Source organism: Pleurodeles waltl, chromosome 10 (genome assembly GCF_031143425.1).
Source record: "Pleurodeles waltl isolate 20211129_DDA chromosome 10, aPleWal1.hap1.20221129, whole genome shotgun sequence".
Taxonomy (NCBI): Eukaryota; Metazoa; Chordata; class Amphibia; order Caudata; family Salamandridae; genus Pleurodeles; species Pleurodeles waltl.
The window spans coordinates 220046261-220074020 of NC_090449.1; the positions used below are offsets into that span (position 1 = coordinate 220046261).

Here is a 27760-nt window from a genome sequence, read left to right on the forward strand (position 1 = left end):
CATTTACATACATACTTAGATGATTAAATTAATTAATTTGATTATCATGCAGAATGAATTACTTTTAGTGCAAGGATCCTTGTTTTCCAGCTAGATTCTACATTCAGCAAATGTTCCTGCAACTGAAAACAATGTACCTTTTGCGCTGAATTTAAAGCACTCCCTGTGAAGTGGAATAACAGTGAGAGAACATTTCTCCTGTCAGCCGATTCAAATTGTAGTTGACACTATTTCAAAGCAATGGGTCAAGATCAATAATTGATTGGCGTGTTCTAAAGGAAGGCCTAAGACAGCTGGCCAAGTAAAACCAACTGCTGAAAGTGGCTCAAAGCAATCTGTGTATTTTTCATAAGTACATTGGCTGCACCAGACCTAAAAGGGTAGGGGTGGTCTGTCTAATATTACCAGTTATTTCAATACTCACTTAATTCTTCCTTTGAAGGGTGGAGTTTAAAGAAATTCCAAAATGGAAAACTCATTTCCAATAATGAACTATTTGTAAACAAGCACACAAAAAAAGAGCCGCCCATGTGATTCAGTAAAAACAAATACTTATACCTTTTCCCCTATTTCTGTGTCCTCGCCAGCAGGTAAAATGTTCAAATCTGGGAGCAAGGCACAGGCGTCCACAACAGTATTGTACCAGTCTTCCGCAAATGTCCTTCCAAACAGAACATTATCACGAAAAGATGTATTCGGAATCCACGTTTGTTGGGGAACATAGGCTACAGAACCCTAGAGCAAAAAAGAAAACCCAAAAGGTATAGTACTGTTACAGTGCATAAAGAGCGAGGGGGTGATGTTGTCTAGCATCAATCACAGCCCCTGACAATTCACTAGGATTCCACCCAATCTTAATGAAGAAAAATATTGATTTTTAAGTCTTTAAATAATTTGTTTTCCTTCACATATACCTCTCAATGCATGTGCAATGTAATCAGGAGTACTACAAAGGTATAGTCCTGTTTAAGTACAAGAAAGAGAGTGATATTGTCTAACATCAGTTACATCACTTGGCGATTTTACAGGATTCCACCCAATACTAATAGAAAAAATTGATATTTAGGTCATAAAATAATTTGTTTTCCTTCACAGTAGTACTCTCAATGTATGTGCAATGTGACAAAGAGTACGACAAAAGGTTTGAAATATTTTAAGACAGGAGATAGAAATTAACTGTAAACAATTACTGTAAGACTGTGGATGTACAAAAGCTCGACCAAGTTGGAAATAACCGCCATGATGGGAAGTCTGAATCAGATTGTGAAGTTCCCATCTATTTGGGTCATAAAGCTTGTATGGGATTGAGGGGGTGATTCCGATAGAGGCGGGCGGCTACCGCGGGAACCGCCATATGGCCGCTCCGCGGTCAAAAGACCACGGAGGCCATTCAGGCTTTCCCGCTGGGCTGGCGGGCGACCGCCAGGAGGCCGCCCGCCAGCCCAGCGGGAAACCCCTCCCCACGAGGAAGCCGGCTCCGAATGGAGCCGGCGGAGTGGGTATGTGCGACGGGTGCAGTTTGCACCCGTCGTGTATTTCAGTGTCTGCATTGCAGACACTGAAATACACAGTGGGGCCCTCTTACGGGGGCCCCTGCAGTGCCCATGCCATTGGCATGGGCACTGCAGGGGCCCCCAGGGGCCCCGCGGCACCCCCTACCGCCATCCTGTTCCTGGCGGGCGAACCGCCAGGAACAGGATGGCAGTAGGGGGTGTCAGAATCCCCCATGGCGGCGCAGCAAGCTGCGCCGCCATGGGGGATTCCAAGGGCAGCGGAAAACCGGCGGGAGACCGGCGGTTTTCCTTGTCTGACCGCGGCCAAACCGCCGCGGTCAGAATGCCCGGCGGGGCACCGCCAGCCTGTTGGCGGTGCTCCTGTATCCCCGGCCCCGGCGGTCCTTGACCACCGGGGTCGGAATGACCCCCTGAGTGTGTTATTGAAACCGTTGGCAGTGTAGGATGCTTTCTCTGTGGCTCTCAAAAGGTTACCCGATTCAACCATCACAATGGCCTCCAGTGTATGATGCTGTAACACATATTTAATCACCTCGGTGTGTGCAGTAGTCCTCCAACCTGCTTCTTTGCAGAATGGAGCATGTGGTTACTTTGATGCACAAAGAGTGGGTGCACTGCGTGCATCTCAGCTAGGGATCATGGTGCAGACAGCAGTCTTAGAGGAGCATAATAAAATACCTTTACCCAGGAAACCCTGGTGAGTTGAAGTCTTCTCTCATATCACCTTTTTTATGAGGGTTTATTGAGTTGCACAATAGAGGGGGATGGCCATGCTTCAGTTTTTTAGACAAGTGGCATTCATTCCAGGTGTATAGTGGTAAACATTTGGGGGCACATGTACGTACCATTTTTCCTGTCGCAAATGGCCAGATTCGCAGAATCGGACCGTTTGCGACAGGAAAAAAACATTTTGGTATGTACAGACCATATTTTGCGATTCGGTAATCTATTTACTGAATCGCAAAATAGGTTTGCGAGTCGCGATTAGGAAGGGGCGTTCCCTTCCTAATTGCGAGCCACAGCGCGATGTAGCATTGTTTTGTGACCGTGAATGCGGTCACAAAGCAATCGCAGTTAGCACCAGTTTCAAACTGGTGCTAAACCATTCGCAAATGGGAAGGGGTCCCCCTCGGGACCCTTTCCCCTTTGTGAATGGCAGCGAAAATATTTTTTAAGAGCAGGAAGTGGTCCAACGGACCACTGCCTGCTCTGAAACTATGAAAAGAAAACCTTTTTTTGTTTTTATGCATCTCATTATTCTTTAAGGAAAACGGGTTGCATTTAGAAAACAAAACCTGCTTTATTCAAAAGCAGACACAGACATGGTGGTCTGCTGTCTCCAGCAGGCCACCATCCCTGTGAGGCCGGGCATTTCCAATGGGGTCGCAAATTTCGACCTACCTCATGAATATTCATGAGGAAGGTCATTTGCGACCCCCTTGTGAATCGCAAACAGTGTAAAGTACACAGTTGTACATAAGGTTTTGCAGCTCGCAATTTGCGACTCGCAAACAAGTCGCAAATTGCGAGTTGCAAAACTTGCGGTCGTACATCTGGCCCTGGGTGTCCAGAGACCAGAAGGCCTGATATTGATAGGAACCATGATATAAGTACTTCTAACAAAACTGTAGTGATCAAATTCAAATTTGAAAAGCAAGTTTATAGGCATTGATGTCCACATACAACAAATAAAATTATAAATACAAATAACTCGATTATAAGTATTGAAAGTATTGACAAGAGCCCTTATTGGTGCACCATCAAGGAATCAAAAAGACAGTCCTGGTTTTACAACAACCATGTTCCAGTTTGCCTAAGTGCTCACTGACATGAACCTCACAAACTCTAAGAATGTGTACAGGGACAAACATCTGTAAAGGGACAAACATCAGGCCATATTTCTCAGTGAAGAAAAAAATGTGCATTTGCAAAGAGGATCCCCTTCACCCTGTGCAGAGTTCTCGGCTATAAAGCTGTAATAAATTCTACTCGGGATGTCACATGACCTTCCAAGGATATGCATGGAAACGTGTACCTCACACAGCCTCGTATGTATATTCCTGGGAATTTTTGTGAATTCCAGACAGTGGTGAATCTAAAATTGCACTGATGTGTAAATTACTACTTTCATTCTGAATCGAGTTCTTTGTGTTTATTTATCTTTTAATTAACAATGTGTAATTTAAGCTGGTGGTGCTGGAAGCCTAAATTAAATATTGCAACTTTGCACTCGGGGTATATTCTTTTCTGACCCACACAAATTATTCATCCCCAATAGCTTTTGCATTCATGCAGTGCTCAAACAAACCCAAATCCCATTATCGTAATCACATAATTTCTGAAGGCACTTCTTAGATGGCATAGGTCTTTTTCAAATTCATGGTTGTGCATGTAAGGTCTACTGCGGATTCTATGATTTACAAACATTATTTTTATTAAAACTATTTAATGTTGTTTTCTTTATCGTAATTCAACAATCTGTATTACATAATTCTCTTCTTAACCTAAGAGGTTTTAAAATAATTATCATCTTAATTTAAGAGGTTTTAATTTTAAGACTTCGTCTTTATATTTTTAAACCTAAAATGTCTTATTCTGGATTTACCATCTTTGTTCAATTTTGTGACAAGCCACACATGTATTCAATACTTCAATATAACATATTTGTATTTCACCAAGACTTACAATACCTATAGCAACGATTGTGTTGACATATCAATGAGGGTTTATGGATTCATCTCGGCCTACAATAAATTCAGTAGTTCACAAAATGAGAACAACTTGTAAAAACACTGCTAACTAAAAACAACAAAAAAGTAAACTATTGATAATTTTACTAGTTTAATGAATTGTATATTTAACAGCCCTTGATACAAGTTCTAGCATCCCTATACCAATAAACCAAACAATAAAACATGAGCGATCTTTGCAATTCCCAGAGGACCACAAAAAAAGTATTTAAATTGTTTAAACTATAAAACATTTCACACAAAAGTCATACCTTGATGGCTACACGCCCTTCCAGCTTCTCCATTTCACCAAGTAATGCAGAAAGGAGAGAAGTCTTTCCACTCCCAACATGGCCAACAATTGCTACTAGGGAGCCCCTGGGAATTCTTAAGTTGATGCTGCACAAAAATGCAAATCAATGAATCGTTCTGGAGCTCATGGGATAATAAATACTGCAGTAATAGTGCTAAGGTCAATATTTAGGCTATGGTTGACAGATTACAATGCAAATCTTGCATCATACATTTGTTTATTGAAGTGTCTAACTGCTTCTAAGCAGACATTTCTTCAAGAAAGTGAACAAGTATGATTATTTTTCTGAACCCAATGACTCTGCAACTCTGCTCTGGCAGTAATAAAGCACTGCAATCTGTTTAGGCGCATGGACATATTCTTGCTTCAGCTCACACACCAGATGTTTGTAAATAGTAAATACCATACATATAAACTCCATGGCTTGGGCAATCACATCTCCAACAAAGGAAAACCACATTCTTCAGCTTATAACGTCATATACCTTACCCTGACATATTCCAGCCTCCTGGCATGCATTGAAAAGCATTATGTTGAAGAAAATAGGCTGATCAGATGTGCACACTGGGTGAAAACAGAAGTGGGCAAGAACCTGGATTAAATGGCATCATGCTTCATTGTAACTCTTGTCAATGTTAACATGTCCTAAACCATGAAGATCCTAGGTTTCCAACCAAATAAAAGAGAGGAAAGAACTATTGAGTAAAAACAGCAAGTAAAATTGGAAACATGCCAGAAGAGAAGTGTGCATCAGAGAGAAACACCAAAGTTTGAGATGGCTGGGTTCTGAAGAGAACCCTATACTGATGTAAAATGTCAAGGTGGAATGTGAATGTGGGATTTCCTTGTGGAAGAGAATGTGTTTTTGAAAGGGAGAGGCAGTTGCAAGAATGGATCGGAGTGGATGGGTTAGGTGAAAATAAAATACTTAACTTCCCTCTGAACCTCGCATCTCGTGTGGTGATTTACAACATCAAACTTGGCGACGAGTGCAGGATGAGAGAATTGTGTCACCTAAACATAGGTTCGGAAGGTTTTTTTTTTGTTCCATTTGCATGACAGAGGGGTTTGGTGACGGATGCTGTCGAGTTGGTGGTGGGAAACCTGGTTAGTATCCCCAGGTGAAGATGACTGAGCATTGGGGAAGTCAGAGGAGCTGTCGGCAGATCGCCTACAAATAACAAAGAGATTCTGGGCGTTGGGTATCCTAGTGAAACACATAGTTGCGTTCCAGCGTTCCCAGGAGTAGGACCAGTGACATGTTTGAGAAGCGTGTCCTGCAGCTGTGGGTCAGTGATGTGTTTGTGCCGCCAATACTGCACTCTTCTCGTTGCCCATTGACGCGTTTGAGAGGTGTGTTCTGCAGCTGTGGGTTGGTGATGCATCGAGTATAGAGCACAACAAGCTCCACTGCCTGGAGAGAAACTGTACGTACCGTACGTCAGCACGTTGGCAGCCATACTCTTCATTTGGAGCTGCATTCACGAGGAGTGCTGTTGGCATTTGAAGTGGTTTTGAGGAGCAGTGAGAAGCACACCACTTAAACTGCTGCGCTTGTCTGATACCTGATGACAAGCACACCAGTTAAACTGCTGCGCTTGTCTGATACCTGATGACAAGCACACCAGTTAAATTTTCTACGCTTGTCTGACACGGTGACAAGCACACCTTCCACATTGCTTGTCCAGCTGGAAGAAACATGGGAGCTCAGTGACAAGCACACCTAGTAAATTTTTTATTTAAACAAATCTGAGAATACTGAAGCTTAACTTAGTTCCTGTGAGCCACCTGATATACTTTTTTATTTATGTAAGGCCGTGATTACTACAGTTATGTTGTATTGCTGTGGTTACATTACTTTCCAATAGAATTCGGTGAATCACATGCATTTAAAACACTTTCCATTGTATATGTTCTCATTTTCGTTCAAACTCTACAGTCATAGTATTAAGTGTAGTGGGAAATCTGTGTAGTGCATTACTGCTAATTTACCATAGGTTGTGTGGTTTTAAGGTGACAGAGAGGTGCATAAATGCAGAATGTCAATCTCCTCCATTTTTTCTTGCAAGTCCAGGAGAGCCACCTGTCAAATTGCAGAAGTGGAAGAAAATGTTTGTGAATTATGTAAGGGTGTGTGGGACAAATCCTAGTGCGGAGCATAAGAATGTGCTTTTGCTTCATTGTTTAGGTGTCGAAGGACAAGACATTTTGGAAAATCTGTCAGACATAAGCAATGCAGAACAAAGGAACTTGAATGAATATGAAATTTCCATTATGAAGTTAGATTGTCACTATTTACCTAACGTCAGCACTATTATGGAAAGTTATTACTTTGGCATTAAAGAACAAGGGAAGGATGAATCTGTGGCAAATTCTGTGACTGTGCTTAGGAAATTGGCAGCAAGTTGTAAATTTGAGGATGTTACTTAAGAAAGGATAAGGGACCAATTTGTGCTAAAATGTTTTAATGATAAGAGAACAGTGAATAAAAGACAAACCACCACTAGAAGAAGTCGTTGCTATAGGCAAGCGTGTTGAACCACTGGTAAAGTCTGTGGGTGAACAGAGCAAGGAGTACAGGCAGAAAGTCAACACAGACAATGTTACGGAAGTTGGATGTGAGGTCAATCAGAAGTCTAACATTTCAGATAGCAAGGGTAGTAAGGTTAAACCAAAATAAGTTCAGAATTTCAGGGCACCTGTTTCAGGTGTGGGAAGTTTGGGCATAATGCTAATGCAGGTTTTTGACCTGCGATTCATGTTGTGTGCAACCGGTGAGGTACAAAAGGTTACTTCTCAAAGTGTTGTAGAGGGAGAAACAAGAAAGAACGAAACTGGGAGGTAAAGTTTATTGTATTTGAAGTGAATCAATGTATAAAGAATATCCTCGGGAATGGGTCAATATTGAGAATAGTAAAATTAAAATTAAATTTGGTTAATGTTCACAGTTGACATTAATTTGCAATCAAGTGTATGATAACAACTTAACAGGCAGTGTGATAAAGTATATGCCAGATCTAAAACCCGCATGGTATGGTGGGTCACCTATAAAGATGTATGGATATTTTCAAGGGTTTCTGGAATACAATGGGAGATTTGTGGAGGCTAAGATGTATGTGTCAGGCAAAGGTGATAATTTACTAAGTTGGCCAAATCATGGTTGGTTAGGAGTTACACTTAACCCTAACACTGATCCTCCCATTCAGGTACAAAAAATAATAGAATATGGAAACATGTATGAAACTATGTTCAAAGATTTGTTCATGGAGAATTAGATTGTCTGCAAGGTTACACGTATCACATTAAGTTGAGGGTGGGTGCCAAGTCCATTGTAGCTAAGGTAAGAAAGATATCCATTAATGTCCAAGAAGGGATTCAAAGAGAGATCATTAAAGTCATTGAAATTGGAGTTATAGAGCCGGGTAGGCCACAGTATGGTCGGCTCCCACTGTTATAGCAAAGAGGTCCAACAATGACATTTGTATGTGTGTTGATCTTAGAGCACTCAATTGAGAGGTTATAGTGGATAGATTTCCACTTCCCAACATCAATGAGATGGTGTCAACCATGGCTGGAGCTAGATATTTTACTACCTTGGACCTAGCTTCCACCTATCATCAGGTGGCACTAGATAAATCTTCTTAAGAACTAACAGTTTTCATTACCCTGTTTAAGTTACTGCGTATGCTGTTTAGTTTAGTGTCAGTGGGCTCAGTTTTCCAGAGGGTCACTGTCAATATTTTGAGAGGAATCCAGGGAGTGTGTTATCAGATTGACATACCTATTTTTAGGAAAATTAAAGAGGAACATGATATCAGGGTCAATAAGGTGTTGGAGAAGTTATTAAGAGCAGGTTTGACTTTACGGACTGATAAGTGCAAATTTTGTGTGCCAGAGCCTAGGTATTTAGGGCATCACATTTCGGGAAGTGGAATTAAACCAAAGAAATAATTAGTTGAAACTATAGTAATATTGAAAGAACCTTGTTCCAAGGAAGAATTGACATCTTTTCTTGGAATGGCTGAATTTTATAGTAAATTTGTGAAATCTTTTGCAGATAAGACCTCTCATCTCAAACAGTTGTTAAGCTTGTAGGGAAGAATTTATACAAGTAAAGAAGGAGTTTGCCAATGCCCCCAATTTATAGGCATTTATTCTGGGTAAAGATACCTGCATAATCACTGACGCTAGTAGTAAACGATTGGGAGCAGTGCTTTTTCAAATGAGGAGTGGCAAAGAACAACATATTGCTTATGCTTCGAGATGCTTGAGGAGTACTGAGTTATCAAAAAAGTCGTGCTTGCCATTTTTTGGGCTTTCACCAAATTCAGAAACTTGATCTGGGGAACAACTTTTAAAGTCAGGTCAGATCAAAAACCTTTAAAAGAGATTTTTGAAAGAAAAGGTTAGATTCTATATTCTCAAGAATTAAAAGATAGGTAGTTGCTCTCCAGGCGTTTGATTTTACTGCAGAGTATATTCCTGGTGCAAACAATTTTCCAGCAGACTGTTTATCATGTTTGGTGGAAGTAGTGGTACTCAAGATTCAGAAGATGACTGGGATGACTTAAGTGAGCAGGAAGTTAAAGTGTGTGAAGTCACTTTTGTTGCCATACAGGAGGATGAATGGAAAATTTACATCACAAAAGACTTTGGATTACTTAATAACAATGAGCTGATACTGTCAGAGCAAAATGATAAGTTGAGTAATCCTTGGGCAATCCTTAAAGAAGAATTAGCGGTAAATGATGGTATTTTAACAAGGGGCATGAGATTAATCCCGCCAGAACCTTTGAGGGAGAAAACAATTTGTTTAGCACACTAAGGTCATGTGGGGATTGCAAAAACCAAAGAGCACATGTGCCAGGATTTGTGGTGGTATGGATTACATCATATGGTTGAATGTGTGATTGCATTCAATGTAACATGAGTGAGAGGGTGCACAAGACCAGACATGTGCCTGTGGTTTGTAGGGAGTTACAAAAAAGCCCTTAGTAGGAGGTTGCAATCGACATTGTAAGTCCTCTTCATGGGACACACCCATACCCCTTATCTTATAGTGCTATTGTATTTGTATTCACTGTGGATGGAATTAAGCTGTGTGCAGGATATTTCCTCTTAAAATGCGATTACGGTTTTGGAAGATATTTTCAAAAGAGAGAGCTATCTGCTTTACATAGTGTTGGAAAATGGTCTGCAATTTTGCTCACAAGAAATGAAGAAATATTTAAGTGAGTGTGGTATTTCTCATAAGAAAACTTCTTAGTATCACACAGAGATGAATAGAGCTATTGAGAGACTCAACAAGAGCTTGAAATACAGTAAACAGTTAGCTAGGGTGAACAATTTAGATTGGAAAAAAGAGTTGCAGGAAAGAATAACAGCATATAGGTTGTCTCCTCACACTACCACAGGCAAAACACCTTTCAAATTGTTCAACGAAAGAGCAGCCAACACAAAACTTTGTCCAGTGTGAATGTTTTTCGACAAAGGTTCAAAATATGCTGGTATTGGTGAATGGAGCGAGAGAGAGAGAACTTAAGTATCAACAGAACAGGAAGAAATATTATGATACACTTAAATGTGCTAAGAAAGTATCTTTTCACGTTGGTGATTGGGTTAAAAATAAGAGCACCAGTAGGTTGTCAACAATAATAAACAAGCAAGAGACCAGTTGTGAAACTGTTTAAAAAATGCTCTCAAGTCAGATGATGGCAGGTTTTTGAACCTTAAACTAGAGTTGCGCTCCTAGCATGAGCTGAACATGAATAGACCTGCAGGACAGTCTACAAATGTAAAAACCAATGATTTCATGGACGTTGCACAAAGTGGAGAAGGAACAGCTCGAGGATATGAAAACTTACTCTTTATGTAAAAGACTAAATTAGATGTGGAAGGTGTAAAAACATTCTCTGCTGTATTGTGATTGTATACTTTCATGGGTAGTTGTGGCTATTTTCCATTTTTTTGAGGTTTAAGGAAGTTGTACTTTAATTGTTCTTGCTCAGTAGGTTTACATATGGGAATTGTTTTTGTTACGAAAGGGAGAAGTGTGGGATGGCTAGGTTCTGAAGAGAACCCTACACTGAATGTCAAGGTGGAATGTGAAGGTGGAATCTCATGGTGTGTGTTTGAAAGGGAAAGGCAGTTGGTAGAACGAACCGGATTGGTGAGGTGAAAATAAAGGACTTACCTTCCTTTTGAACCTAGCGTCTTGTCTGGTAATTTACATCATTCAAAGCACCTAAAAGAATGCAGGATAGCTCTACTGTAATATGTAGAGTGCAATGATGTCACAAGGAGTGACATCACAAGAAAGTGATGTCACAGGTCTTTCATAATCCTCCCTTTAATGGAAATGGACATATTTTACAGCATAGATATGTTTCCAATGTGGATTATTTTGAATATAAATATATTTTCACAATGTATGCATTCCTATATAATCTACACACACATATTTATCTGCTATGAATGCAAATCAGTGATTATTTTGAGGAAACACAAATGTATTCCTGAAGCTCCAAAGGTGCAAGACTACTAGAGACAATAAAGAAAGGCAGTATCTGCTACGGTGACTGCAACACCCTCCTTTTTGCTAACATTAGCCCTCTACACTGGAGAAAAATAGATCCCTGCTTCCCATCAATAGAGTACTGGCTACCTTTAATATTTTATGACTCCCTTACCCAGCAAGCTAGGTTGAGGTTGAACTATTGTGATATAAAACAAACCGCAACATATGTGGATTCTGCCCAAACATTTATAGAGAAAGTAGGAGCCTAAGTTCAAATAGCAGAAATGACATAGGGACTGATTACGACCTTGGAGGATGGAATACTCCGTCATAAAGGTGACAGATATCCTGTCTGTCGTATTACAAGTTCCATTATATCCTATGGAACTTGTAAAATGGCAGGCGGGATATCCGTCACGTTTGTGATGGAGTATATCATCCGCCAAGGTTGGAATCAGGCACTCAGTGTTCTTACTCGGTCTTGCGCTTAGTGTTTCAAGTTGAGGTCAGATTTTTCTTTCTAGGAGAACTGGGGCCGAGGAATTCACTATGATTGTTGCTGGACTATTAATTGTTTACCCTTCCCTCTCTTCTGATTGACTTTCCCTTTTTGTTAACTGCTTGACCTTCAGCATACTGTGGCTAAGCATATCTGTTGTTGAAGAGATTTTGCCTTGATAATTCTTTATCTTTTGCAATTTCCACTTGCCTGTTTCTGTATGTTGGTGGAGTAGACTTTTGAGGGATGCAATAAAGTTTCTTGGTCCATAAGTAACAATTTACATATTATGAATCAATAAATACTTGTATTCAACTGTTTTGAACTGTTGCGGCTAGTGTAATGCTTAATCTATGTCGGTATGCCCCAATATCTGGGCAGCTGGCTAAAAATCAGCTGTTGTCTATTTTTCTGTAAAATGCCCCACATCAGCAAAACTCAACAATCCAGCTGGCCAGCACTGCCTGACAGGCTTCCTCCTTTTTAGAGATCATGTCCATGCAGATTACAATCATTAAGGCCCGTATTTATACTTTTTTAGCGCCGCATTTGCGTCGTTTTTTGACGCAAAAACGGCGCAAACTTGCAAAATACCATTGTATTTTGAAGGTTTGCGCCGTTTTGCGTCAAAAAGCGGCGCAAATGCGCCGCTAAAAAAAGTATAAATACGGGCCTAAGTCTTTTGGAAATTGCTGAATACCTGGTTAGAGTGGCGTAACAAAACTGGAGGGGGCTACCCTGAAAATAACATGGAGGTGGTCACCCTCCGGACCAGCTCAAGCCCTGCTGTGCTGAGGGGATCCCCTGGAGCTGGGGGGCTTTGTTATGCCATTGCCTGGTTATTTACAATCTGTTTCACCTTTTACAATTAGTCTTTTCGTTTTTTACTAGTACCAAGACACTTCTTTGGATATTTGTGCACTGTATAAATATAAAAAAGAATGAAATAGCGTGCATACGTATCATGCAATTAAACATGAACTATGGTGTGCAGGGATTGCTTGAGAATCTGTGAATTATGCTTAGAGGTCGAAGTTAACATCAGGGGTGGCATATGGATTCAAAGGCAGTTATTTGTGGCACAAAAAAATGTGTCGGTGGAAAAAGTTTTGTGATCATATTATGGTTGGTAGGTGCTTTGAAGTGTCGTCCGTGCATCAGCACTTTGCAAAACAAAAAACCTAAATAAAAATGTCAAAGCAACATTATTTTTTCAGTTTAACTTAGTGTCAATTACCTGCATGCATTCCAATTAAAGAAGGGCAGAACGAAGGAGATTGACGAAGGGGAGAGCACTTTAGCATTCAGAGTCACCCATCTTCCTGAGCCAATCATCTTGTGCAAACATATATGGGTCTGATTAAAGTGCTTTCATACCACTATTTGATTTGACCATACACACAGCGTTGCTTTTGACACATTCTTTGGCTAGTGATGCTGACATGTTTTTTAAATATTTAATTCAGTATTTCAGTGCACTGGAACCCCACCATCTCCCATTTACTTTTCCTGTTTCTCTAATGTTGATGATCACCGAGTTCATTACACATCTAATTTACTGATGATTCTCCTGCTCTGCTTTATTTAGGTAGGCACACCAAAAGCTTTAAGAAAACTCTGACACTTGACCGATCCAGTACATCGGAACAAGGATAATAAGATATTTGTTGTTCACGCGTAGAAGAAAAACAGCGTGATCTATTTTAAAGAATACTTTACACGTCTTTAAACAAACATCTTACTTGTAGGATGTTTGAAAACGTCAGATTTTGCTAAGTAAAAAAGATACTTAATGTGTTTTGCAGCAGTTGGTTGATGTTCATGTATTTCTTTTCTTATTCGTGTGTTAAGTCTCTTCAGACTATTGAGTCATTTTAAGATTTGATAGCGGTGATTCCCCATATATTAATTAACCTTGGTTTATTTTGGTATACAATAAATATACAATAAATATATATATTTTTGACATAGCTTTGGTCGTACTTCAAGGTATGTCTCAATTATGAACGAATTTCACCATTGTGATTAGGTCCATGGTGCACTGCTAAGCTTTACAATTCACCCTAAACAATTTTCATTTTTTTCTCATCAAACCAGCATCAAAACACAAAACTGTCCATTTCTCGCATTTTTAGGAAATGAATTATTAATGTTGCCCACCTCCCAGCTCAAAACACCTCCTGTGGAATTCTGTTGGCTTAAGGGGGTGCCGTCTGAGAACCAGATGAGAAAACAGTGTAAACGCATGTAATGGAACAACAGCCTTTACGGTGGTGTGGCACATGCAAGGTGACGGCGTTGGCCAGGAGTTTAAAAAAAGGGCACCCCTACTGCCTCCCTCCCATGGTCGCTCTCTCTCCCTTTCTCTCCCTCTCCCTCCCTTTCTCTCTCTCCTCCTCTTTTATTTGTTCTTCCCTTCCTTTCTCTCTATGTCATTCTCTTACCCTCTCTCTTCCCCTCTTTCTCTCTCCCTTTCTCCTTTCCTTTGTTCTCTCTTCCTGATCCCTCATCTTACTTCCTTTCCTCTCCCCTTCTCTATACCTACCCCGTCTCCTCCCACTTCTCTAAATGTCTTTCTTCCTCGAACCCTCTTTTCTTTTCTCCCACCTTTTCTTTTCTTTCCTTTCCTTTCCAAAACAGTTTATACTCCTTATCCCTACCCACTTTTCATCTGCTGCATGACATTCTCTTTTCCCGCCATAACAGCATAAGAGTTCTCACCGATAGCTACTTCTTGATAGGGTTTCACTTCAACGCGATTCCACCTTCGAGGGGCCCTAGACCTATCAGTGTCACCCCCTTCTATTAGAAAGGCAGGCTGGAGTACCCTCAAGACCACTATCGATGTGAGTCCCGACGTTGAGCCTTATTTTATCTCCCCTGTCTACGGCCGGCACTGACATCTTACAGATCTCTGCCCTTTCTTTAGTTGGCAAGGCGCAGGCCCTGGAACACACAGACATATGCACTTATGCTCACACCGCTCAGATTTTGTAAACGTTGGCACGGTATTCCACTGATGTGGTTCCGGCTATTGCTAAAAATCTAGGTGCACTGTACTGAAGGGGAGAGCTCTCTATGTTCCTTTCTAATGTCAATATCATGCATGAGGCTGCTTCCCTGTTTATAATCTTTAATAAAGAACTACGAAAATAAAAGAAGGGGACACTTCTGAGGTGCACTAGGCGTTAGGATAAGAGGGCTGCATTCTTTCTCTAAAGTTAGTGAGGGGTACCCCGTCCACCCATGTCCACTCCAACATTTGCTCTCTAGCATGTCCCCTGTGGATTGTGGTCATGAAAGACATTTGACCACTTTTTGGAGTATCATGGAACGCATCAAAACAAATAAGCAACATAAAAATGCTTTCTACTTTTAACTCAACATAAATTGTTATACCTTCGAACCAACGGCTACATTTGATGCAGTTCTTACATGCAAATAATCCTCATTATACTTGGCTTCTCTCTTTGTAGTCAACATCTTTACTTCCTGCGAGCGAGTTCTTCTTCAAGAAATCGGAAGCGAGGAATTTCCAAGCCCTCCCCTTTTTATGAGGACGTCTGTATTTGGAACGTCAACACCATTTGCACCACCCAAGCAGTGCCATTTCTTTCAAAGACCCAATCCACAAAGAAGACTCCAGATCAGATATGGTCCTGGAGCCAAAGGTTTTCACATCCCAGATCAGGCTCCTCATGCTCTCCAAGCAGCACAATTGGTTTCTTGACCCATGTATTGGAATGAACAGTAAAGAAATGATAGGATCAGATTGAAGTGACATCTAATGTTACTGGATACTGCTAACAACTCCATCCTGTGCTTCTGCTGTATTCTTGAATTACCCATAGGCATTGCAGGTGATAAGCTAAATAGGCGGTACCCTTTTAGCACTTACCGTTTATTTTTATACAGGAGAAGTTACAATTCACGGTCCTGATGAAGCGCCATTGGATCAATTTCTGACCGTAGAGGCGCGAAACATGTCGACCCCTTAGTGTTAGGACAGAGTACATCTCCTCCTTTCCCTTTTTCTAGGAGTACAGGGGGACATTATTTCCTTCAAGTACTCCCTCGCTTAATTTTTAATCTTGGCCTGACCCTCATTTTGAGTGATTAAATTGAGATACCGGGGGTTCAGAGCTAATTTTAACCTATATTTCACTCTCCTTCCTATTCCTTGTCAGCACGTACTGCAGACTCCACTGGATCTGCGATACCATCTTCGGTTGAGTGCCACCACTACTTGTGTGGTGGCCCGTCAGACATTGCAGTGCCGGTCTGACGAGGAGTTAGCCCAATGATGATGCTCAGAGTCTCAAACGATGCTTGAGGGCACTCCTACTATAGTACTGACACTTCTTGTCCCTGTAGATAGATTTTTTGGAACAGTGTACTCATTTCATTTTCAGGTATTCTTGAATTACCCATAGGCATTGCAGGTGATAAGCTAAATAGGCTGTACCTTTTTTAGGTCTTGGTTGATAGCACACCTGTGATGCAGACCTACTGCTTACAAAATTCATAGAGGGGGCTTTAGGATTTCTCTTTTCAGCCATTGGCTTTCTTTGACCAGCCTTTGCCAATCACTTCTTTGCACAGCCCAATGGAGTATTCACGTCTCACCTTATGCCACAGACTGCTTCAATGTATCCAATTCAGTCCAATGCTTTAATGTTTCAGCTTTACAAATGTAAGCCTTACAATAAAACATAAATACACAACTTCTAAAATTACAATCTGGCGTAAACATAGTGGGCTTGATTTAGAGTTTGGCAGAGGGGTTACTCCATCACAAGTTCCATAGGCTATAATGGAAATGTAATACAGCGGATGAGATATCCATTACATCTGTGATGGATTAACCCCTTCCACCAAACTCTAAATCAGGCCCATTGTCGGGAAAAGCCATAGTGCATGCCCAGCAACTGACGGCCTGAAGTAACTCATGATGGCCTTGCAGGAGGCTAGCTTTTAGTAAGTGGGGATAGAAACAGCGTACCAGAAGCACGAGCCAAACAAAATCAATATCAACTAGAGGATATTGCTAACCACACATACTAAGCTAGCACAAACTTAGCATAAATACAACAGGTTTAGACACTGTGTTGTGCAAATAAGCAGTTCATGTCAACTGGCCAGTGACTGTATCAAAAGTGTTACGTCACCATAAAAAATAGATTTAAAACATTTTTTAGAACGAAACAAGTTACAGCAGTGTCTCGTGCAAATAAGCAATTTGTGTGGTGGTCATTAAAACTAGCAATATAAGGTAATGCGGAATTTCCCTCCATTTACAATTGTGTAATTAGACACTCTTGAACTTGGCCCTCTCTGCAGGGTCAACCCTAAACTTTTTGCCTTCACCCTTGCTGTTTTCTGAAATTGTTTGTGTTGGCTTTTAGAACTCTGTTCACTTCACTACTGCTAACCAGTGTTAAAGTGCTTGTGTTCGCTCTTGGCACATTTAATTTGCTTATATGTCCCTTGTAAAGTGGCACTGCATGTTCCAAGAAGGTGTAAATGAAATGGTCGTGGAGGGCCTGCAGCATCTATTGTGCCACTCATTTAATTAGCCTTTATATAGATTTCTAAGGCTTCACATTGCAGCCTGTGTGCAGTTTTAAACTGCCATTTTGACCTGGCAAAATTAATCTTTTGCAAGGCCTAAACCTTCCTTTACAACACATATAAGTCACACCGAAAGTAGGCTCTAAACAGCCCACAGGGCTTGGTACAGTGTACTTAAAAAGTTGGACAAGTATTTCAAATTGTATGTCCTGGTAGTGCAAAACTCTTCAATTTGTTTTTCACTACTACAAGGCCTATCTCATGTGATAACAATGGGTTCATGTATTACAGTTAGTAAGTACTAACCATTGATTGGGAAGAGGAAGGAAAGTCAGGTATAGTCTCTACTGAATTGTAATTTAAAACCCTCTTCAATTGTAAAGTCAGATTTTAAGACACATTTCTGAAAATGCAGATTTTAGGAAGTTGGCATTTTATTGTCCAAGCCATTTGGTGCATGCAGTCTCTATCCTGGGTCACATGACTAGGTGTAGTTGGCAGCTGGTCCTTGTGTATTCCTCCCAGAGAGTGTCACAAAGGGGGACTGAGTGTTGGCAGGATGGCAATTCTGACCAGATGGGAGAGGAGCAGCTGTCACCTTCCACACTTGCACTTCAAAGTAGCTGCCTTAACACACTCACAAAGTATTTCACACTAGTCTATTGTCACCATAGACCCCTTTCAGCTAGGGGAGAACAAGGAGGGAAATTCCAGAACCAGATGTGAGGGAAAGTCTGGAAGTTTTTTTCTCTTTAAAGCTGTCAACCGGTATAAAACCAGGATCCTCAGACCCACTCTCCAGTTCACTTTGTAACCTGTGGATAGTACTGAAGAAGAACTGACCTGCTGCCAGAGGACTGACCTGCGGCCAAAGCCAGGAAGACTGAACCTGCTCCCTTCATTCCAGGCTACCTGGGTGACTCCAAGGGCTAGTTAGCTGGTGTTAGAAATGGGGTTTTTGGTTGGCAGTCAGGTTGCCCTCTGTCCAAGCAAGAACCCTCACTCTAGTCAGGGTAAGTCAAACACAATCCAAAATCAGCCTGTGCTCACCCTCCGGTAGCTTGGTACGAGCAGTCAGGCTTAACTTAGAAGGCAATGTGTAAGGCATTTGTGCAATAAATCATACAACACCATAGCATAACACCACAAAAATACACCACACAGTATTTAGAAAAATATATAATATTTATCTGGGTATCTTCAGGTCAAAACGATCAAAGTTGCAATACGAATTTGTAAAGATATCACTGAAAAGTGATAGAAAGTGTCTTAAGTCTTTAGAAAGTAAACAAACTCTCTTTTAAACACAAAGTACCTGGTTTCTGGTGGAAAATCTCCTCAGAGGGCCACAGGAGAAGAGGTGCATGGAAAACTGGTGTGTGCGTTGATTTCTCCTCAGCACACACAGACTTGCGTCGTTATTTTCCACGCGGGGAGTCGGGCGTCGTTTTCCGGCGCGCGGACAGTCTCTTACTGTGGTTTGCGGGGAGTACCAGATGTCCCGGGTCTGTGCGTGGATTTTCCTGCTTGTGTTCCGGCTGCGCTTCGATCTCACAGCAGGCGTCGCGTCGATTTCTCCTGCGGAGTCGGGCGGCGTTGTCCTTGCGAGGCCGTGCGTCAAAGTTTTGATCTCACGGCAGGCGTCACGTCGATTTCTCCCAGGAAGTCGGGCGGCCTTGTCCTTGCGAGGCCGTGCGTCAAAGTTTTGGTCGTCCCGAAGACGTCGCGTCGATCAGCGTGCGTGTGCGGCGTTTTTCTTGCCGCGGAACAAGCTGTGCGTCGAAAAGTTCGGCGCACAGAGCATCCAAGAGGAAGAGAGAAGTCTTTTTGGTCCTGAGACTTCAGGGAACAGGAGGCAAGCTCTATCCAAGCCCTTGGAGAGCACTTTTACAGCCAGACAAGAGTTCAGCAAGGCAGCAGGCCAACAGCAAGGCAGCAGTCCTTTGTAGAAAAGCAGACAGGTGAGTCCTTTGAGCAGCCAGGCAGTTCTTCTTGGCAGGATGTAGTTTCTGGTTCAGGTTTCTTCTCCAGCAAGTGTCTGATGAGGTAGGGCAGAGGCCCTGTTTTATACTAAGTTGTGCCTTTGAAGTGGGGGTGACTTGAAAGAGTCTCTAAGAAATGCACCAAGCCCCCTTTCAGCTCAATCCTGTCTGCTAGAGTCCCAGTAGGGGGTGTGGCAGTCCTTTGTGTGAGGGCAGGCCCTCCACCCTCCCAGCTCAGGAAGACCCATTCAAAATGCAGATGTATGCAAGTGAGGCTGAGTACCCTGTGTTTGGGGTGTGTCTGAGTGAATGCACAAGGAGCTGTCAACTAAACCTAGCCAGATGTGGATTGAAGGTCACAACAAGATTTTAGTGCAAAGAAATGCTCACTTTCTAAAAGTGGCATTTCTAGAATAGTAATATTAAATCCGACTTCACCAGTCAGCAGGATTTTATATTACCATTCTGGCCATACTAAATATGACCTTCCTGCTCCTTTCAGATCAGCAGCTGCCACTTCAACAATGTATGAGAGCAGCCCCAATGTTAGCCTATGAAGGGAGCAGGCCTCACAGTAATGTAAAAACTAATTTAGGAGTTTTACACTACCAGGACATATAACCACACAAGTACATGTCCTGCCTTTTACCCACACAGCACCCTGCTCTAGGGGTTACCTAGGGCACACATTAGGGGTGACTTATGTATAGAAAAAGGGGAGTTCTAGGCTTGGCAAATACCTTTAAATGCCAAGTCGAAGTGGCAGTGAAACTGCACACACAGGCCTTGCAATGGCAGGCCTGAGACAAGGTTAAGGGGCTACTGCGGTGGGTGGCACAACCAGTGCTGCAGGCCCACTAGTAGCATTTAATCTACCTGCCCTAGGCACATGTAGTGCACTCTACCAGGGACTTACAAGTAAATTAAATAGTCAATCATGGATAAACCAATCAGTAGTACAATTTACACAGAGACCTTATGCACTTCAGCACTGGTTAGCAGTGGAAAAGTGCCCAGAGGTCAAAAGCCAACAACAACAGGTCAGAAAAAATAGGAGGAAGGAGGCAAAAAGTTTGGGGATGTCCCTGTCAAAAAGCCAGGTCCAACAGCTGGCCACCTATTGAGAGCTACAGGGACACAAAAAGCTCCATAGGCATCCCTGCAAATGGCCACCTCACCTGATGCACTATACCAGTCTGGGCCTGAGCCCTGGCATCTGCAAGAGTGAGTCCCTGATCCCCCTGGTTCAACCATCCCAGACCTGGGCCATTGGTTGGCATCAGATGGCACTCTTCTGGCTTATAATGTTTATTTTGGCTTACTTGGCAGTTAGTAAATTTGAGGCAGTCCTCATTCTTTGTATCAGGCTCTAAATAACTCGCAAATCCTCTTCCATCCCACCTTCTTTCTAGCTTGCTTGCTTGCCTGTTGAGTGATTGACAGATAGAAAGACAGTGGTGGAGTCTTCTAGCATAACACAAATAAGTCCTCCAGGTACAAGCCAGAGACCTGAGGAGGGAAATCAGGGGCATCACAGAGGGCCAAAGTTTGGGCTAGTTCTCAGATGCAGTACTCAAGTCCACTTTCATCTGTTTGTTCAGGTAGTAGTGCTGTGCGGGTCAGGATGGGGCACAAAATTATCTCTACTGCTCTGAAGCTCTCTGCTGGCCCCTAGGGCAAGGCAGGCCAGGTGCGGCTTAGAGGCCTATCATCTGGTTGCATCCAACAGCATCCACAGCCACAACAAAGCGCAATGAGAGAAGAGGCGGAAACTGCTTCAGCTGCTACATGGAGGGAGCCAGTTGGGCAGTCTGCAACCAAGCAGCCAGGCAAACAGGCAGCTGAGCAGGCACACAAAGAGGCAAATATGTGCAGAGGTGCAGAAGAAAGCGCTTGGGACTTGTTAGAAAAGGGGTCTCTAGGGAGAAGTCAGTTTACACCCTGTCCAAGTAGGGACCCTGACTCTAGTCAGGGTAAGGGAGATACACAGCTCAGATAATCCCTGCTCACCCCCTTGGTAGCTTGACACAAGCAGTCAGGATCATCTCAGAAGCAATGTGTAAAGTATTTGTACAAACACACAGTAACACAGTGAAAACACTGCAAAGCACTCAACACCAGTTTAGAACAATAGCCAATATTTATCTGAGTAAAACAAGACCAGAACAACAAAAATCCAACATACACAAGCACAGATATGAATTTTCAAACATTAAACTTCAATATAGCGCTTAGGAGCACAATAGCTCCAACTGGGGCTATCACGGCGTCGTTGACAGAGTCATTCACAACAATCCAACACCACTTACGAGGAGGGAGGCGCCGATCACGGAGTCGTACGAACCCCAAGCTACAGTACCTTTGGTAACGAGGTTACCAGCTTGTGCAGGAGTTGAGGAGGAGAGGTGTCGCTGGATCCAGTGCGGCGTTGGTTCCTCACTGCAGAGGAAGGGTGGTGATGCAGCGTTGGTTCCTGAAAATCCGGTGGGGGTGATTAATCCGGCAGAGCAAGGCGTGATGGGCGACCTCTCTGGGTCGCGGTCATGCCACAGGGCAACAGATACAGCAGTGGAGTTGGGTGTCACAGATGACAATGGCACAGTACTCGTGACTCATGATGTCGCAAGACTCCAGTGGGATGCGGTGGCGTCGGGCCTGCAGTGTCAGTCGGGGTCGTCGCACTCCAGCGGGGACCGCAGTTTCGGGTTGCAGGCAGCGGCGCGGAGTTGTGCAGCGACGCAGATTCTGGAGTCATCTGGAGTAGGTGTGCCTGGTTTTCCTTGATTTTCAGACCAGATTTCACTCCCAAGGGCCCAGGAACTAGATTGGCACCACTTGGCATATCAGGGTCCTCAGCAGGAGTACCCAGTTGCTAGCAGGTGAAGTCTTTGCTGTCCCTGAGATTTCTTAACAGGAGGCAACCTCAGTCCAAGCCCTTGGAGAAACTTCACAAGCACAATACACAGCAAAGTCCAGTCTTTGTCCGCTCTCAGGCCGATGTAGCAACAGCATGCCAGCCCAGCGAAGCACACACAGCAACAAGGCAGTCCTCCTCCTCCAGCTCTTCTCCTTGGCAGAGGTTCCTCTTGATCCAGAAGTGCTCTAAAAGTTTGGGGTTTTGGGTCCACTACTTACACTCATTTCTGCCTTTGACGTAGGCAAATTTCAAAGGAAAGTCTCTGTTGTTTACAAGTTCCTGCCTTGCCTAGGCCTGGCTCCAGACACACTACAGGGGGTTGGGGACTGCATTGTGTGAGGTTAGGCACAGACCTTTCAGGTGCAGGTGTCAGCTTTGTCTTCCCCAGGAAGACCCACCAGGATATGCAAGCACACCTCAGCTTCCTTTCTATCACTACTGTCTAGAGGAAATTCACAAACAGCCTGTCAGTCTGACCCAGACGTGGATTCCACAGGCAGGCAGAGGCACAGAATGGTTAAGCGATAAAATGTCCACTTTCTTAAAGTGGCATTTCCAAACAGACAATCTAAAAAACAACTTTACTAAAAGATGTGATTTTAAATTGTGAGTTCAGAGACACCAAACACCACATTTCCATCTGCTCCAAATGAGAAATTACACTTAAAAAATATTTAAAGGCAATAACCATGTTAACCTATAGTAGAGATAGGCCTAACAATACTGAAAATTAATTTAGCAGTATTTCACTATCAGGACATGAAAAACACACCAGTACATGTCCTACCTTTTAAATACACTGCACCCTGCCCATGGGGCTGCCTTGGGCCTACCATAGGGGTGACTTGTATGTAATAAAAGGGAAGGTTTGGGCCTGGCAAGTGGGTACACTTGCCAGATCGAACTGGCAGTTTAAAACTGCACACACAGACACTGCTGTGGCAGGTCTGAGACATGTTGACAGGGCTACTCATGTGTGTGGCACAATCAGTGCTCCAGGCCCACTAGTAGCATTTGATTTGTAGGCCCTGAGAACCCCTAAGGCACTTCACTAGGGTCTTACTAGTAAGTCACATATGCCAGTCATGGAAAATCCAATTGCCAATACATCTTAGATAGAGAGCACTTGCACTTTAGCACTGGTCAGCAGTGGTAAAGTGCCCAGAATACCAAAACTAGCAAAAATGAAGACCAGCACACAGTCAAAAATACAGGAAGCAGAGACAAAAAACAAACAGGGGAAACCACGCCAAGGATACCAGGTCTAACAGGACTTATCTCTTGAAGGCGCTTGATGGGAAGCCCTGGTGTTATCTGGTCAGCTCTACCTTGGCCTGGTCCTTAACACAGAGTTTCCTTTGAATGTATGCCTTTTCCCTTCTCCTCAGAGTGTCAACCCTTTACTTTCGGCCCCCTGCCCTCCCTCACTTCCTTACCACAGGTTAGCCTGTAATTCACCCAGAGGTGGTCCGTAGCAGCAAGTCTGGAGGTTGTGGTGTGCAGTGAATGTTCAGCAGTGTGCAGAGAGGGACAAATGGAGCAGATGGAAGTGATGAGCTGAAATGGGCTGTAGTGGGCGTCTAGCTGCTCAGCAGTTTTTCTGGCTCCAGGTAGGCATCCAGAAGTCTCAGCACTTGGCCCAGTTTTCCACTCTCCTGAGCTTGCTCCAGTCACTCTGGCCTCCTTCTCCCTCAAAGTAGAATGTAGCAGAGCACAGGATGTCATGTCAACTGTTCTAGATTCACCATTTCGCCTCCACTCAAGTGCTTTCATTGAACTGCAGAAGGGACTACTTTATGACTACAGATCTATCTGTCAGCTCTTCCAGGGTGTCTCGGCCTTATGTGCTAACGCTGCACATGTTACTGTATTAAAGTCAGACTTATGGCTTTGCCAGTGCTTGCTTTCTTTTTGTGACTTTCCTCTTGTGCTCTACCACCAACCAGCCCTGACTATTTCTCACTGAAGATATGTGGTGGATTGCTTTGAACAGTCTCTGGAAAAATGCCATCTATCCTTCTACCTCTCTTGCAGCACAGACACTTTTCAGTCCCACTGCTACCAATTCCAACAATGAAACGTTCATCTATCAAACATTCCATTCCTAGAGATGTTATTCTATCTTCCCTGCCCACTAAGTGTATATTACAGTGAGTGTGGGAGTGGAATACATTTGAAAAATAAATCTAACGCAAAAACAAAAAAATATGAACAGGAAAATACTTTCCTGAAAAAAGTCGAAAACAGAAATAAGAACTGTGAAACATTGTGCCTCTAAATATAAGAAAGTGATGTTGTGCACAGCAAAACAGGACTCCATGCAACATTGTGCGGAGCCTGGAAGAGGGTGTGCAGAGCGTGATTAAGGAGGTTCATAGCTTGGCTGAGGGAGTGCAGTGGGGCTGAAGGGTGTGAAACATACTGCTGTATACATAAAATTTACTGAAGTGTATGCATAGTACGGTAGAGAAATTGTGGCAAGTTGAAATTGCACAGCTGGAGTGAGGTTGTGGTGAGTTTTGGTGTGCATTGGCAGAGCATAGTAGAAGACTTACAAAGTGTGTCTGAAGTGCAGAGTATGATTAAAGTATGGAGAGGATGGCTGACAATTTGAAGAGATACATTATGGGCAAGACTGCACTCATTAATCATGAATGTGTGAGGAGGTGGAGAGACTATGCACAGTCTGAGTGGTGGTGTGGAAAGGGGGATTTAAGAAATCCAGAGTGACTTTAGTTCTGGGCCAATTAGATGGTCCCATAATGGTGCCGGCATTTAAGGTTGTGGACTTTGAAAATGTCTAGAGTCATATGTACAGAATTTAGGTGTAGTGCAGTTCCTAATGTACAAATGTGTGCAAGTTATAGGGGGTCCTAATGGGGTTGTGATAGACCTACCTCATGAATATTAATGAGGTAGGTTGCAATGTGCTACTCATTAGGAATTGTAGCCATCACAGGGATGGTGGTCTGCTGTGGTCAGCAGAGCACCATGCCTGCGATTGCTTTTTAACTTTTTTTTATTTTTTATGCAGCCTGTTTTCCTTAAAGGAAAATGGGATGTATTTCAAAAAATAAAATTAAACGTTTAGGTTTAATTTTTTTAAGAGAAGGCAGTGGTTCCTTAAAACATTTCCTGCTCTTAAAAATGATTTGCAAATGGTTACAATCACCCTTGAAGTGTCAGTAAAAAAATGAACGTTTTGCAACAGTAATTTTACCACACATCATTTACACACAGCTCTGCAATTTGGTATTTGGAGGGAATGCCCTAAACACAACCGTTCCAAATACCAAATCGCTAAACACAAACTAATTCCGTAAAATGTTACTCAATCGAAATTTGTGCTCTGTACATATGGAAAAGCATTTTTACAGTCAGAAACGGCCCAATTATTCAAATCAGGCCATTTCCAAACACAAAAACTGCCTTTGTACATTTGGCCCCTAGAGACATAGGGCCCGATTACGAACCTGGCGGTCTCATGACCACCAGGTTCACGGTGGCAGTCAGACAGCTGCCAAGGCGGCAGTCTAAGTGTTATATTACAACCACGGCAGTAGCACTGCGGTCGGAACCCCAGCACCACCAGATTTCAATGTCCCGACGACCTGGCAGTGCTGGCGGTCCTAATCCGCCAGGGCAGTGCTGCAAGCAGCGCTGCCCTGGATATTACAGGAGTCATTACGATTTCGGCAGACATAAAAGCCTTTCCGCTGAAATCCCGACTGGGAGGTTGCCGCCATTGTGGCTGCCTCCCTGCCGGGCCCCTTACAAGTTTCCCGCTGTCTCCGGCTCGTAATCGAGCGGGCGGCAATGCTGTAGTACGCAGGGTGCACCAGCACACTCACAATGTTCACTGTCTGCAATGCAGGCAGTGAACATTGCGACTGTGCTGCCAAGTGCATGGGCAGTGCAGGGTCTCCTTGGGGCCCATTGCACCCATTCTCCACCAGCCTTTTCATGGCAGTGGCACCGCCATGAAATCGCTGATGGAGAACAAAGTCCCAATCCCCTGGCGCTGTCCTGGTGGATTAGAACTACTAGCACCGCCAGGCCATTGAAATCTGGCAGTACTATCGGTGCAACCGTGGCGCTACCGATGTGGTTGTAATAGGGCGCTCGGACTGCCACCAACCACCACAGCGAATCTGGCGGTCATGAGACCACCAGGTCTGTAATAAGACCCCACAACTTTGTTCTCCGCCAGCAATTTCATGGCAGCATTTGACATGGGCAGTGCAGGGGCCACCCTGGCCAGCACCGTAGCAATGTTCACTGTCTGCTTTGCAGACTGTGAACATTGCAAGGGTGCTGGTGCACCCTGCAAACTATTGCCTTGCCGCTGGCTCGATTACGAGCCGGAGACTATGCTGTAGGCCTTTTCCTGCTGGGTCAGCAGGTGCAAACTGAGGTTTGCACCCAGCGGAAAACTCGTAATGGGCCCAGCAGGGAGGCAGCCACAACGGTGGCAATCTCCCCATTGGGATTTCGGCAGATGGGCTTTTCCGTCCGCAGTAATAGTAATGACCCCATAGTGATTGGAAAACATAAAAGTGATGGTTGAAATGCTATTTGATGCTGGTAATTAGTATGTGTCACATTCTAGTCGACTGCTATTGCACACTGCCACTACAGGCAGGAACTAGTATGCAAATAAGTCTAGGTTCTGCCCCAATAGGAACAGGTCAGCCCGAACTGGTATGTCTTACTAGGCCTCTTTTCTCTGAATGGGCACACAAGCAACCCGATACTGGTTTTGGACATGTTGGGCCTCCTTGGTAGGTGCAGCTTGAGTTCTATGGCAGATTGATCCCAAGTTCCATGTCTGAGCAAACACTTTGCACTTAAAATGTCTCCCAATTGTAATTACTTGCGGCCTCACTCTGGTCAATCACTTTGTTTGTACACTGAGCCACTACAATTAGGAACCAGCAATATGCAAATCAGCCTTGGTCCAGCTGTAGTAATAGGAACGTCCCGACCTGAATTACAATGTTGCGTCCTCTCTAAATGGGAACAGAAGCCACCTAGACTGCTTATGACCATGTTGAGCCTTATCAGTGAGATGCAGCTTGAGTCCTAAGGAACTGTGAGTACAGAACCCTATCTAGGCATACACTTTGCACTTATGCATCTCAGTGAGAAAAACTAAATAGTAATGTGTGGATTGCCTGGTTAATTTCAGCTACTGGTAATTACTCTGGGCTGCATTCCAGTCCATTGTTTTTGCTCACTGTGCCACGACAGACAGGGACACAGCCATAAGCGAATAGGCCTTAGTTCTGCCAAAAGATACATGAATAAATGATAAGACATTATGGGAAAATTGATACTGCATCTATACCGGCAAACTCCTTGACATTAATTAAGGAAGTAATATAAAAAGAAATGGCAATTGAGAAATATATATTTACCTCTGCAGGCAGGGTGCATCTGTGCTAGACCAAGAAAAAGTTCCATCTTCGATTTCAATGTCATCTGTTGTGAACAAAACAGTGGTATGAAATCAGAATGTAGCAAGAAACGCATTTAAAGAGAATGAGGCATGTACATCAAAGAGGGGTCGCTGCGGCGACCCCTGGGTTGCTGCTTGTGACCTCTAGCCTCAGAGGTGGCAAAGGCAATGCCAAACACAGAACCGAAGGTAAATGGTGCTGGGTTGTGCACTACTGTCTGCAGCTAAGGCTGCGAATTAGCTCAGTTAAACAAATAAGT

General features: G+C 43.2%; 1 protein-coding gene across 1 annotated transcript in view; it reads right to left on the reverse strand.

The window, feature by feature from the left end:
* LOC138261344 (multidrug resistance-associated protein 1-like) overlaps positions 1-27760 on the reverse strand; it is a 616610-nt gene that overhangs the window by 190431 nt on the left and 398419 nt on the right. The window contains exons 15-17 of the mRNA XM_069210192.1: positions 27460-27523; positions 4516-4642; positions 559-735 (exon numbers count right to left, since the gene is read on the reverse strand). Of these exons, the coding sequence (XP_069066293.1) occupies positions 559-735; positions 4516-4642; positions 27460-27523 (368 nt within the window). The remainder of the gene's footprint in view (positions 1-558; positions 736-4515; positions 4643-27459; positions 27524-27760) is intronic.